General features: G+C 45.0%; 1 protein-coding gene across 11 annotated transcripts in view; it reads right to left on the bottom strand.

Moving 5' to 3' along the window:
- Positions 1 to 13,971, bottom strand: part of ank1b (ankyrin 1, erythrocytic b) — a 111,379-nt gene that overhangs the window by 21,712 nt on the left and 75,696 nt on the right. For 6 of the 11 annotated variants that reach the window (XM_045691553.1, XM_045691527.1, XM_014134683.2 and 3 more), the window contains 17 exons: positions 9,385 to 9,486; positions 6,033 to 6,131; positions 5,396 to 5,494; positions 5,183 to 5,281; positions 4,558 to 4,743; positions 4,036 to 4,134; positions 3,806 to 3,904; positions 3,596 to 3,694; positions 3,105 to 3,302; positions 2,733 to 2,831; positions 2,426 to 2,524; positions 2,046 to 2,144; positions 1,593 to 1,790; positions 1,153 to 1,254; positions 772 to 873; positions 429 to 626; positions 35 to 133 (listed from right to left, as the gene is read on the bottom strand). In XM_045691553.1, coding sequence (XP_045547509.1) covers positions 35 to 133; positions 429 to 626; positions 772 to 873; positions 1,153 to 1,254; positions 1,593 to 1,790; positions 2,046 to 2,144; positions 2,426 to 2,524; positions 2,733 to 2,831; positions 3,105 to 3,302; positions 3,596 to 3,694; positions 3,806 to 3,904; positions 4,036 to 4,134; positions 4,558 to 4,743; positions 5,183 to 5,281; positions 5,396 to 5,494; positions 6,033 to 6,131; positions 9,385 to 9,486 — 2,076 coding nt within the window. The remainder of the gene's footprint in view (positions 1 to 34; positions 134 to 428; positions 627 to 771; positions 874 to 1,152; positions 1,255 to 1,592; positions 1,791 to 2,045; positions 2,145 to 2,425; positions 2,525 to 2,732; positions 2,832 to 3,104; positions 3,303 to 3,595; positions 3,695 to 3,805; positions 3,905 to 4,035; positions 4,135 to 4,557; positions 4,744 to 5,182; positions 5,282 to 5,395; positions 5,495 to 6,032; positions 6,132 to 9,384; positions 9,487 to 13,971) is intronic. The other 5 variants (XM_045691524.1, XM_014134721.2, XM_045691554.1 and 2 more) reach the window with 3 other exon arrangements.

Below are 13,971 nucleotides of genomic sequence, written 5' to 3' on the forward strand. Positions count from 1 at the left end.
GAGGTGTGTGGTTGATATCATATGTATGCCTTACCCGTGAGGCTGCGTAGACTGATGCCCCCTGTTTGACCAGGGTGTCTGCTATCCCTACGTGACCTTCCTGGGCCACCAGGTGCAGAGGGGTCAGTCCATTCTGATAGACACAGGGGGAACAGGAGGCAGTTGGTCAGTCTGTTCACTAACCAGCTCTGAGTCAGTCTGAGTCACAGTGGACCGTCAAATATGTACCACAGCATGCATGCTATACTAGTAGGTAATTACAGTAACCTGTTTGACACAGTGATGAAAACATCATGCCCTGTAGCCCTCAACACTTTATCTTACCATAGCTCTATCAAACCCTGTGTAACTTAGCTAGCTATCCCTGAAAGCTTGCCTCAAACCCTGCTAAGGTCAGAGATGAATTGTTCCTCTCTCTGGTCCAGTACCTTGTTCCCCAGGTTGACGTTAGCCTGTTTGGAGATGAGCAGGGCCACCATGTCCGGCCGGCCCTCCTGGGAGGCCAGGTGGAGGGGCGTGACCCCCTGAAGGGACTCAGCGTTGGCAGAGGCTCCGTACTGCAGCAGGCACCCGGCCACCTCCACCTGGTTCTGCTTGGCTGCAATGTGCAGGGGAGTGTATCCATTCTATAGACAGACACAGGAGTCAGCAGGGGTAATACACTGGATCATCAATGGGTGGGTCATATTATCATATTGAACAATGATCCTGAAAAGGGGGGGAGGTATACAGTATACGTGTGGTGTGTGTGTGTTACATTGTTCCTCATACCCGGGCAGTGCTGTGTGCGTTGCCTCCCTTGCTAACCAGCAGCTTGGCCACGTCCAGGTTGTTGTGATGGACGGCCACATGTAGAGGAGTCAAGCCATTCTGCTTGGACACACATACACACACCTACTGTCACTAGCTATTGAAATAACAGAATATCAGCCTGCCTTTGTGGGCGCATAATGTTTCTAAAATGGTGGGATACAGTGATTCCTTTTGGGCTGTGATTAAAGACAGTCAGTGCTAAGAAAATAAGGTTTATTTGTTACTTGGGTCACAGGAAAGATCCATAAGCTTTAGGTGGGTCACACCATTGAGCAGTATGCCTAACACTGATAAAAAGCACAGGACAGTCCATGCTGTGTTGCAGTGTGTTCTTCATACCTTTCCAGCCGCATTGGGGTTGGCTCCTCTCTCCAGCAGCAGCTCAACCACATCCACCTTGCCATACTTACAGGCCACATGGAGAGGAGTGAAGCCTTTCTGCTTGGACACACAAACACAGATTCAGCATGAGCAGGAGAACTAAAAGAGGTCAGGTGTGAAGGGATTAGGATTGAGATTGAATGAGTTTGAGAGAGAAATGGGGTTAGAGAGAATGAGAAAGAGAGAGAGAGTGAGAGAGACATAGAGAGATAGAAAGAGAGAGACAAAGACAGAGAGAGAGAGAGAGAGAGAGAGACAGAAAGACAGAGAAAGAGAGAGAGAGAGAGAGAAGACAGAAAGACAGAGACAGAGAGAGAGAGAGAGAGACAAAGACAGAGAAAGAGAGAGAGAGAGAGAGATACAGAGACAGAGAAAAAGTCAGTAAATTAAAGGAGAACCTTTGTCATCTTGGTTTGTTGGGCCCCCCCGTCCAGGAGGATGCGGGTGGTGTGGGTGTGTCCCTCGCGGGCGGCGATGTGTAAGGGGGTGTGGCCAGCGGTGGTAGCCGAGTCGGGATTGGCCTTGTGCTCCAGGAGCAGCTTGACCAGCTCCTTATGTCCCATACGGGCCGCACAGTGCAGAGGGGTCTGGTCATCCTAGAGAGACAGGGATGGAGAGAGAGACTGAGAGTGAGGAGAAACAGAGGTTGGAATGATAATTGTATTTAGCGAGCAGTAACAGTGAGGTATTTGTGCAGTGTATGCTGTTGTAGACTGTAGCTGAAGAAAATAAATGTGCGTTGGTGGTTTGAATGTGTATTCCAGCCAGGACAGAGTTTGTTGTAAAACATTATGACGTACACACAGTAGATGTGTGCAGTATGTATGGTTACATGACAGTGTGTGCAGTACCTTAGCCTTGGCATCCACCTGTGCTGTGTTCTGCAACAGGAACAGAGCCACCTCACAGTGGCCTGCCCTGGACGCCATGTGGAGGGGCGTCTCCACTTTCTGTTACACAAACCCAGGTCAGAGGTCACATAGCCTGTCACAACCACTCTGCCATTAAACACATGACTATGCTATGTAATATCAATAGCACACATAAAATATCACTTCATACACACAGAGAACAGCCATTCAATTATTATTAATGCACGGACCAGATACCAATCCATTTACCATAACCTTTGCTGGTGTTCATTTCAACAAGTTACTTCTAGTCAATCAGAGTGTGATGGAAATGTCCCCCCCTGTGTCAGGAATAAAGGTTATAAAGGGGGTTCTCTCACCACATTGGAGGCGTTGGGTGAAGCTCCTCTATGGAGCAGGTTCTTCACAATGTTCAGGTGCCCCATGAAGGCTGCTACATGAAGAGGGGTCAGACCAGACTAATGGGAGAGAGAAACAGCATATGAAGAGAGGAGAGTTAAGGGTTAAGGTTTTATAACAATTCATCACCATTAGGCTTACATTGACACCTCCAGACATTTTATAATGACAGAATTGACACCCAACAATTGCAACAATAACAAAAAGTACAGCTTGTCCTGAGAACCCCAACAAGTCCTATTGCTCTTCAAAAGAGTGTTATCTCACCTCTGTGACGGCCTCTAGGGAGGCAGAGTGTTTCAGCAGAAGGTCCATGGAGCGGATGTGGTTCTTCTTACAGGCAATGTGGAGGGGAGTGAACCCATTCTGAACACAATAGGAACACAGACCGAAAATGTAGCAAATTCAGCATAGGGTTTGCGTTTAGTATGCACAAAATGGGAGAACACATTCGGAAATGTTACTGCCTGTACTTCTTGTGTGCTTATTCGTATCTCATAATGTTTTCTACTCTTTGTGCCTGCTGTACGCAACCCAGTTATAAAAGTTCAGTAACCTGACCAACGGACATCTCCAGTACACCTCACACACTAAGTACCAGTATACAGAAATAGAAGGACACTTAGAAGAGCTGCTGACCAGTGCACGTGCGTTGGCCTTGGCCCCCTTGTCCAGCAGCACTTTGGCCATGCGGTGGTGACCACAGTGGGCCGCCACGTGTAGAGGGGTTAGGTGGTCCAGCGTGATGTCATCAATCTCAGCGTCGTACTGAAGGAGCTGCCTCACACAGTCCATGTGGTCTCCCTGGGCCGCCATGTGAATGGGGGACAGGCCATTCTGGAGGGGAGAGAGGGAGGACCGGGAAAGATATAAAAGGAATGAAAGAGAAACAAAGAGAAGAGCAGTGTAAGACCTTTGAGAGAAGAAAGCATCTATAAATTCATAATACTGAAATAAGTGACGCATCAGCGTAGTTGGCAGAGGATCATTTGGCATTGGTTACTGCAAAAATTGCAAGTGAGTGTGATATCGTGCCAAAGTGGCCTTAAGGGTGTGATATATGTGCCAAAGTGGCCATAAAGTATGGCCCTTTATTTTCCCTAGTGGGCCACGAGAGGCCTCTGGCTGACCTTGGTCTTGGCCTGGATGGGAGCCCCCAGATCCAGCAGGAGATCGATGATCCTGACATGACCGTTCCTGGCCGCACAGTGCAGAGGGGTCAGCTCATCCTAAATAGATGGAAGGAGCCAGGTAAGGTCCATAAGCTTTCAAGTCAAATGGCAGAAAGAGGAGGAGGAGGAGGAGGAAGAAGAGGAAGAGCAGGTGTAGGGTTACAGTACCTTGGTCATGGCGTCTATCTGGGCCCCTCTGTCCAGCAAAAGTCGAACCATGATCGCATTACCCCTCCTGGAGGCTATGTGTAGGGGGGTGATACCATTCTGAGAAAGGGGAAAGAACAATTTCTAAATCAATTTAATCAAAGACTCTCCTGTTAGGAAATGGGGTCTTTGAGGGACTATGTTATCAATGTCATGGTTAAGGCAGTAGCGGTGAGGGTTAATGGACTGACCTTGGGAGTAAAGTTGACATTGGCGCCTCTGTTTATCAGCAGTTGGGCCACACTCAGGTTCTCATAGTGAGCCGCAATGTGGAGAGGAGTGAAGCCAGTCTACAGACAGACAAAGATAGAGAGAGAAACAGAGAGACAGAGTGAGAAACAGAGATAGAAAGAAAAAGAGAGAGAGAGATAAAAGAGATAGAGACAGAAAGAGAGAGAGAGAGAGATAAAGAGACAGAAAAAGAGACAAGGAGAGAGAGATAAAGAGACAGAAAAATATATAGAGAGAGACACACAGAAAGAGATTTTTTTAATGTTATTTTCATAATCCATGTTTGCAGGCATCTTTTTTGTTTATTCATGTAATCACTTTTGTTGCTATTGTTTTTCTCCAAGTCAACACAACAGTGTTATGACTGATTACTTCAGCTAACGACATCAGCATATTAAGCCTTAATGAGTCATCACAGACACGCACACACACACATACTCACACACACATACTCACACACACACACACACACTGAATAGTACCTTGCTGAGGACATCGGGGTTAGGGTCGTTCTGCAGCAGCACGGCGGCAGTGCGTGTGTCGTCGTTGCGTGCAGCGATGTGCAGGGCGGGCAGACGGACCTTGCCCTTGGTGCCGTAGTTGATGAGCAGGGCCACCACGTTCTCATGACCCTGCTGAAGAGCCACTGCCAGCGGCGTGAACCCATCCTGACAGACAGGGTGAGAGAGGGGAGGGAGAAGAAGGGATAGAGGGAGGGGTGGCCAGGGTAAAAAGGGAGGAAGGGGGAGAGGAAAGGACAGAGGGAGAGGTAGTGAGATAGTAAAGTAAGAAGGGGTAAAGAGGAGGAGGGGAGGGAGAAGGTAAGCAAGGTCAACAAGAGACAGCAAGGGAGTAGGAGGAAAAGAGGGAGAGGGGGAAAGGGAGACAAGCCAAATGATAATGGAGGGGGTGAGAGATGGGTAAGTAGAGGGAGAGGAAGAGAGAGAGAAAGAAAATAAAGATAGTGGCAAATTTGAGACAATGTACATTGAGATTACTGTAATAGAAAGATGAGAGAAAGTTAATGTAGCATTGTCTATTGGACTGAATCCAATACACATCTAAGAAACAACTAAATGTCTGTTTGCTCCGTGGGCTTTCACTCACCTCTGTTGGAAGGCTCTGATTGGCTCCGTTCTCTAGCAGAAACTTTACTACATCTAAGTGGTTCTCTTGTGCAGCCATGTATAGGGGACTGAAGCCTTTCTGTAATGAAGAGGCACATGGCGCATGGTTACCAGCAACACACACAAATATACATGCACACAACTCCCCCCCCAGGTAACTGTAATGTGCAGTATAATGTCCCAGATGAATCACCTGTGACTGGGAATTGACGTTGGCTCCATAGTTGACGAGCTCAGCCACCACTCTCTCCTGGCCTGCCAATGCAGCGATATGGAGGGCAGTGTTCCCTTTCTGGAGGTGACAGACACACATACACAAACATTGTTTCATTCATTAAGGTTGTGAATGACTGGCACGTTAGTGCCACATTAAACACGGCTGGAGTGGCATGACACAGGAACACAGGGAGCTATGTTCTGTACACACACACACACACACACACACACACACACACACACACACACACACACACACACACACACACACACACACACACACACACACACACACACACACAGGGAGCAGAGAGCAGCCTAATGACCAAAATCTCTATTTAAAAAGCTTCCTTTATGAAACACAGCTCAGAAATAATTAGTTATGACATATTAGATAGATATATGTTTACAGGCCAATCAAATGAGCGGAATAAGTCATAAGCATGTGTATAAGCTTATAATACATGTGGTGGATCCTGTCTGTGAACAGTCTGTTATATAGCTAGCTGGTGAATATCTCAATCAGTCAGAGGTAAGTCAGAGGTAGGTGCTATGCACCTGTGGTACTATGTGGGTGGAGTCATGGTAAGCAGTGAGCAGTGTGTGAGTAGTACCTTAGTCGTGGTCTCCAGGACAATGCCAGCGTGTAGTAGCCCCAGGACCATCTTGACGTGGCCTTCTTTAGAGGCCAGATGCAAACCGTTGAGCCCATTCTGCAGTGACAGCAGTGGAAGTCAGCGGTGACCACACAGAACCATCAGAACAAATCGTCAGCCTACAGAGTGAGCTCCAATAGAATCTGTCAGCCTTTTAATCCATCTATAACATGGATTTCTGAGCAGTAGATATACAGTACTAAGAATAACAAGCAGAGAAACTCAAAACCCACAGTGGTTACAGAAGCAACACAAAAATATTTCAGAAGATAAACAACCTTAAGACTTTTTCAGTCGGGTCCCAAAGGAAGCAGAGAGCATGGATTTATTTCAGGCTTGTCTGGGTGTACAGCTGCAGAATCAGACTGTCTAACAGTACAGTCTGTGCCTGTCTCTGCTGTGCCAGCCTGCAGTACCATGACTGGCCACAGTTTGCAAAGCACACTGGTCCCTCTACTGCCCTCAAACTGCAGTGTCACTCAATTCACGTGGATATCACACGCATGGGGGAGACAAACACAGATGCACGAACGCGCAAACGCACACACACGCAAACAAGTGTGTGAATCAGCGGTGTGTTTCTGTGAGCTGGTTGGAGTCTGCTGGATTGTAGATAGGGCAGGGGCAGGTTGGCAGGCTGAAATGTAAAACCCTGAATCCTAGGATTTTCTAGAACAGCAGCGGTAGCACCAAATTTTAGCATAGCTATATGCTCTACTTCAACTCCAATCCTAATTTTAACACATATACAAAACATAGAAAATGTGTATGTTTACATACACACATCACATACCCACATACAGTGCATTCGTAAAGTATTCAGACCCCTTGACTTTTTCCACATTTTGTTATGTTACAGCCTTATTCAAAAATGGATAGTTTTTTTCCACTGATCAATCTACACATAATACCCCTAATGACAAAGCAAAAACTGATTTTTAGACATTTTTGCAAATGTATTAAAAAACCCCCCGAAATATCACTTTTACATAAGTATTCAGAACCTTTACTCAGTACTTTGTTGAAGCACCTTTGACAGAGATTACAGCCTCGGGTCTTCTTGGGTATGACGCTACAAGCTTGGTACACCTGTATTTGGGGATTTTCTCCCATTCTTCTCTGCAGATCCTCTCAAGCTCTGTCAGGTTGGATGGGGAGCATTGCTGCACAGCTATTTTAAGGTCTCTCCAGAGATGTTATTGTAGATCGGGTTCATGTCCGGGCTCTGGCTCAGCCACTCAATGACATACAGAGACTTGTCCTGAAGCCACTCCAGCGTTGTCTTGGCTGTGTGCTTAGGGTCGTTGTCCTGTTGGAAAGTAAAACTTCGCCCCATTCTGAGGTAGTCTTCATCAAGGATCTCTCTGTATTTTGATCCGTTCATCTGTCTCTTGATCCTGACTAGTCTCCCAGTCCCTGCTGCTGAAAAACATCCCCACAGCATGATGCTACCACCACCATGCTTCATCGTAGGGATGGTGCCAGGTTTCCTCCAGACGTGACGCTTGGCATTCAGGCCAAAGAGTTCAATCTTGGTCTCATCAGACCAGACAAGCTTGTTTCTCATGGTCTGAGAGTCCTTTAGGTGCCTTTTGGCAAACTCCAAGCGGGCCATCACGTGCTTTTTACTGAGGAGTGGTTTCCGTCTGGCCACGCTACCATAAAGGCCTGATTGTTGGGGTGCTGCGGAGATGGTTGTCCTTCTGGAAGGTTCTCCCATCTCCACAGAGGATGTCTGGAGCTCGATCAGAGTGACTATCGGGTTCTTGGTCACCTTCCTGACCAAGGCCCTTCTCCGCCGATTGCTCTAGAAAGAGTCTTAGTGGTTCCAAACTTCTTCCATTTAAGAATGATGGAGGCTATGGTGTTCTTGGGGACCTTCAATGCTGCAGAAATTTTTTGGTACATTTCCCCAGATCTGTGCCTCGACACAATCCTGTCTTGGAGCTCTATGGACAATTCCTTCAACCTCATGGCTTGGTTTTTGCTCGGACATGCACTGTCCACTGGGACCTTATATAGACAGGTGTGTGCCTTTCCAAATCATGTCCAATCAATTGAATTTACCACAGGTGGACTCCAATGAAGTTGTAGAAACATCAAGGATGATGAATGCACCTGAGCTCAATTTTGATTCTCATTGCAAAGGGTCTGAATACTTATGTAAATCAGGTATCTGATTTTTATCTTTAATAAATTTGCTAAACATTTCTACTTTTTTTTTGCTTTGTCATTATGGGGTTGTGTGTGTAGATTGATGAGGGGAATTTAAAAAAAAAATGATTTTAGAATAAGGCTGTAACATGACAGAATGTGGAAAAAGGGAAGGGGTCTGAATACTTTCCGAAGGCAGTGTATACACACATGCAGCAATGAATGCACACTAAAGCATACATCCTCACTTGTATGATAGCTCTACCTCTGATTCTAGCCTTAGCCAGTAGTGGTATTATTATAGTGGCAGTATTATCTGGTGTAGAGATAGTGGTATTAGTTTTATTGTCGGCTTGGTGCCATGGTTGTTTCTGTGAATGGTGCTGAGGGGTTGCAGTAGCAGGCTGCAGGCTGTAGGCTTACAGAGTGGGTGTGCATTCCCCAAGCTGCCCTAAGTGGTTATGTGTACAAACTGAACTCCCTTCCATTCACCAAAGTACTGATGAAAAATACATAACAGATTCACTTCAACTTGAGCTTGCGTTCACTCACAAATGTAACACATTTGTATGTTCAAAACAGGAACTAAAACTACATGCTTAGCTATTCTTTACATGTGATGTTATTTAGACTATGTGCTTCTCTCATGATGCAACAAGGTGCCATGGGACAGATTGAGGAGAGGAGTGGGAGGAGAAGAGAGAGGGTCTGGATATATGGTTAATTATATATATTTTTTCATTAAGGTTGTGAATGACTGGAATTAGTGCCACAGTAAACACGGCTGGAGTAGCATGACACAGGAACACAGGGGGTAATGTGGTGACATGGTTATACATGCGTGTATACACACACACACACACACACACACACACACACACACACACACACACACACACACACACACACACACACACACACACACACACACACACACACACACACAGAGACAATGACCTACACGTTTATCTAGGCTAGACTTGACTGTTAATGACTGTGTTTGGCCGAAAACAAATAATGTCATCTATGAAAACCACATCTATAATTTCATATTAATAAAGTCTGATTAAATAAATGTTTTACGAGACAACACATTAACTCTCTTGCCTGTGTACCAGACAGTGACCTTGGGCAGCATGAGGGATCTCTGATGTACCTGATTGGATGTGTTGATGTCTATTCCATTCTTGATGTGGTCAAGAGCCTTGTCCAGGTTCCCTGAACGGGCCGCACGGAGGAAACTGGTGGCAGCATCCGCCTGGAGGGGAAGAGAACACAATCAGAGATAGACAATGACAAAGATAAATAGAGAGAGAGAGAGAGAGAGAGAGAGAGAGAGAGAGAGAGAGAGAGAGAGAGAGAGAGAGAGAGAGAAGAAGTGAGAGACAGAAAATTAGTCTGGTTGTACATTCCAGGGCTAACACGAGACAAAAAAGTTCACATTAACCAATTCTATTTTCTGCCAAAAAAAACAAAAAACATAGGCATAACAGTATAACAGCTGCTTGGTCATCCATGATCTACAATAGTAAGTCAGAGACATTCTTCAATATCAGTCTATTCTTCGAAACTACTCAGTATTCTGCTGTCTGAGAGTCTAAAAATGTCTGACAATCAAAACTGGTGAGGCTGCCCCTCACTAGGAGTTTGGCAGCTATCCATAGCAGAGAACATGCTGTCTGACTTTCTTTCATCACATTCTCAGTGGATCAGAAGTTTACATACACTCAATTGGTATTTGGTAGTATTGCCTTTAAATTGTTTAACTTGGGTCTCGGGTAGCCTTCCACAAGCTTCCCACAATAAGTTGGGTGAATTTTGGCCCATTCCTCCTGACAGAGCTGGTGTAACTGAGTCAGGTTTGTAAGCCTCGTTGCTCGCACACGCGTTTACAGTTCTGCCCACACATTTTCTATGGGATTGAGGTCAGCGCTTTGTGATGGCCACTCCAATACCTTGACTTTCTTGTCCTTAAGCCATTTTGGTACAACTTTGGAAGTATGCTTGGGGTCATTGTGCATTTGAAGACCCATTTGCGACCAAGCTTTAACTTCTTGACTGATGTCTTGAGATGTTGCTTCAATATATCCACATCATTTTCTTCCCTCATTATGCCATCTATTTTGTGAAGTGCACCAGTCCCTCCTGCAGAAAAGCACCCCCACAACATGATGCTACCACCCCCGTGCTTCACGGTTGGGATGATGTTCTTCAGCTTGCAAGCCTCCCCCTTTTTCCTCCGAACATAACGTTGGTCATTATGGCCAAACAGTTCAATTTTTGAGGACATTTCTCCAAAAAGTACAATCTTTGTCCCCATGTGCAGTTGCAAACTGTAGTCTGTCTTTTTTATGGCGGTTTTGGAGCAGTGGCTTCTTCCTTGCTGAGCGGCCTTTCAGGTTATGTCGATATAGGACTCGTTTTACTGTGGATATAGAAACTTTTGTACCTGTTTCCTCCAGCATCTTCACAAGGTCCTTTGCTGTTGTTCTGGAATTGATTTGCACTTTTCGCACCAAAGTACGTTCATCTTTAGGAGACAGAACGCGTCTCCTTCCTGAGCGGTTGTCATAGTCGTGTGTGTAGGTGGCAGGGAAGTCAGGCGCAGGAGAAACCAACTTGGTTAAACTGGAGTAGTTTTATTAACAAAAAACGAACTCCAAAACCAACATACAAACATAACATGGATAAAAATAACCCGTCGCACACCGATACAAAATACACGAGTACATAACATACGAACAATCACTGACAAGGACATGAGGGGAAACAGAGGGTTAAATACACAACATGCAATGAATGGGATTGGAACCAGGTGTGTAGGAAGACAAGACAAAACCAATGGAAAATGAAAAACTGATCAATGATGGCTAGAAGACCGGTGACATCGACTGCCGAGCACCACCCAAACAAGGAGGGGCATCGACTTCGGTAGAAGTCATGACAGCGGTATGACGGCTGCATGGTCCCATGGTGTTTATACTTACGTAATATTGTTTGTACAGATGAATGTGGTACCTTCAGGCGTTTGGAAATTGCTCCCAAGGATGAACCAGACTTGTGGAGGTCTACAATTTCTTTTCTGAGGTCTTGACTGATTTCTTTTGATTTTCTCATGATGTGAAGCAAAGAGGCACTGGGTTTGAAGGTAGGCCTTGAAATAAATCCACAGGTACACCTCCAATTGACTCAAATGATGTCAATTAGCCTATCACAACTCCTAAAGCCATGACAATGACATAATTTTCTGGAATTTTCCAAGCTGTTTAAAGGCACAGTCAATTTAGTGTATGTAAACTTCAGACCCACTGGAATTGTGATACAGTGAATTATAAGTGAAATAATCTGTCTGTAAACAATTGTTGGAAAAATTACTTGTGTCATGCACAAAGTAGATGTCCTGACCAACTTGCCAAAACTATAGTTTGTTAACAAGACATTTGTGGAGTGGTTGAAAAACAAGTTTTAATGACTCCAACCTAAGTGTATGTAAACTTCCGACTTCAACTGTTTGTATTTAACAACTTGTCATCTTAGACCCCACCCTCTGTTCTGTGAGTTGACGGAGGACATTTGGAAGACCTATGTCACTGAGTCAAGGTTCCCCTGTAACAAACCAATATTATACTACATATAGGATGTTTTCACATGTGAAGCCTCATGCTGCAGCTCTGAGTGCCCATGCCAACTTGTCGGCAAATGTTCAGCATTTTTATGCTCCGATTTTCATTCTGCGGCCCTTCGGCCATCTTGTTATGGGATTTCACAGCTGTTGATTGATACGATGGATGTTTCTGCTCCTTCTAAGTAGGCCATATGTGAGCAGAATACTGAGGATAACGTCTCCAGACGACCACCTCCCCCAGTCTCCATCAGTCTCTGAATGGATTGATAAGTGCATCTATGATCTTCAATGTGGGTTTCTTAACATGATTGTCTGAGGGGGGGGGGTATGGGTCAATCAACGCTCGTGTTTGCGCATGATTGTGCTTGAAAGTGTGTGTGTGTGTGTGTGTGTGTGTGTGTGTGCGTGTGCGTTTTCATATATTCCTAGAAATGGAAATGAACTAGAACTGCTTTGCAATCACATTCTGTCAACTGGTGCTTGTGCTTATGCTGTGAGGCACAAATCGATTTTCCTTCTCATGTCCCTCTCTCCATCCCTCTCTCCACCTTCCCCTCCATCCCTCTCTCCACCTTCCCCGCAATCTCTTTCTCCATCCTCATTTCCATCCCCCTCTCCCGCTGTCTGTGATATGCGGTCAGTTTAAATCAATGCATCCCATCCCTGTCTGTTCATTTGTAATTGTCATATGCAGTCGGTGCATCAATTTTACTCAGTAATTAGATCCTCAAGCCAAACATGGTGATTTACACTCAGCACGCCGCCTTCCCATCGCTCACGTGCCCCCAGCCCTCTCTCTCTTTATCTCATTTTCCCTCTTGCACTCTCTCTCTTCTTCCCTGGCATGGCAGGCTCCCTGCCTCATTCTCTCACACCCTCCATCTCTCTTCCCTTCCTCCTTCTCCCCCTCCCTTCCCTGCTTTTCCTCAGATCACTGTGTCCCTCTGGTGTCATATTGATGTGATGCTGTGTAATCATGGTATGCTGCAGTATGGCGTGACATATCACAAGTATTCCTACAGTGACGGCCAGTGGAAGAGAGGAGGGTTGAGAGATCAGAGAGAGGACATGTCCGTGTTAACGCAGATTCAATTAAAGCCTTTAATCTCATATCTGTGGAGGAATCTAATACTGTATCATATCGCTGTGTTTAGCTGCTTGCTTCTCTCCAGTGCTATCACAATGCTCTGTAGTGTACGGGTGAGGCTGTGTGTGCATCTGTAGTCTTTACCTGTGCAGTACACAAATCTGTCTGCCCTACCAAGGCCATTTATTTTCCTTCTAGAAGGAAAATCTGTTTCCAGAGGGTGTGTGCATATACAGGGCTCTACTGGAGTTGAATGGATTACGTTCATTTGGAAGAAAAAATGTATGTGATTCAAGGTGAGTGGATGTAAAGATGTGTACACTGCAGTGAGTGGGCTCTTAAAGTAAATACAAATATCCTAAAGGGTCAAGTCAATGTCAGATGTTGAGAAATTCTTCACTTTAACTCAAACACACTCATACATAGGAGTGGTCGACAGGACAGCACACCCAGCAAACAAAAATTGGTTCTGTGAAAGTTCCCAGAACATTAGTTAGGTTGTGGAAATGTTATAATAAGACAAACACTGTCCAGTCGTGGTGATGATTATAGAATGTTTGAAAAAAGCATTTACGTGATGTTGCAAGAACGTCCGTAGAACACATTTAATCTGTTCTTTAAAGGTTCCCAGAATGTTTCATTAGGTTGTGGGAACAGTCTGGTGAGAACATTGTGAGGACATCAGAAAATACATGTTTATTTGATATACAGTGCCTTCGGAAAGTATTCAGACCCCTTGACATTTTACACATTTCGTTACGTTACAGCCTTATTCTAAAATGGATTAAATAAAAAAAAATCCTCAGCAATCTACACACAATACCTCATAATGACAAAGTGAAAACAGGTTTTTAGACAATGTTGGAAGCGTATTAAAATAATAAAACAGAAATACCTGATTTACATAAGTATTCAGACCCTTTGCTATGAGGCTTGAAATTGAGCTCAGGTGCATCCTGTTTCCATTGATCATCCTTGAGATCATCCTTTTGCTTTGTCATTATGGGGTATTGTATGTAGATTGATTAAGA

This window comes from Salmo salar, chromosome ssa01 (genome assembly GCF_905237065.1).
Source record: "Salmo salar chromosome ssa01, Ssal_v3.1, whole genome shotgun sequence".
Taxonomy (NCBI): Eukaryota; Metazoa; Chordata; class Actinopteri; order Salmoniformes; family Salmonidae; genus Salmo; species Salmo salar.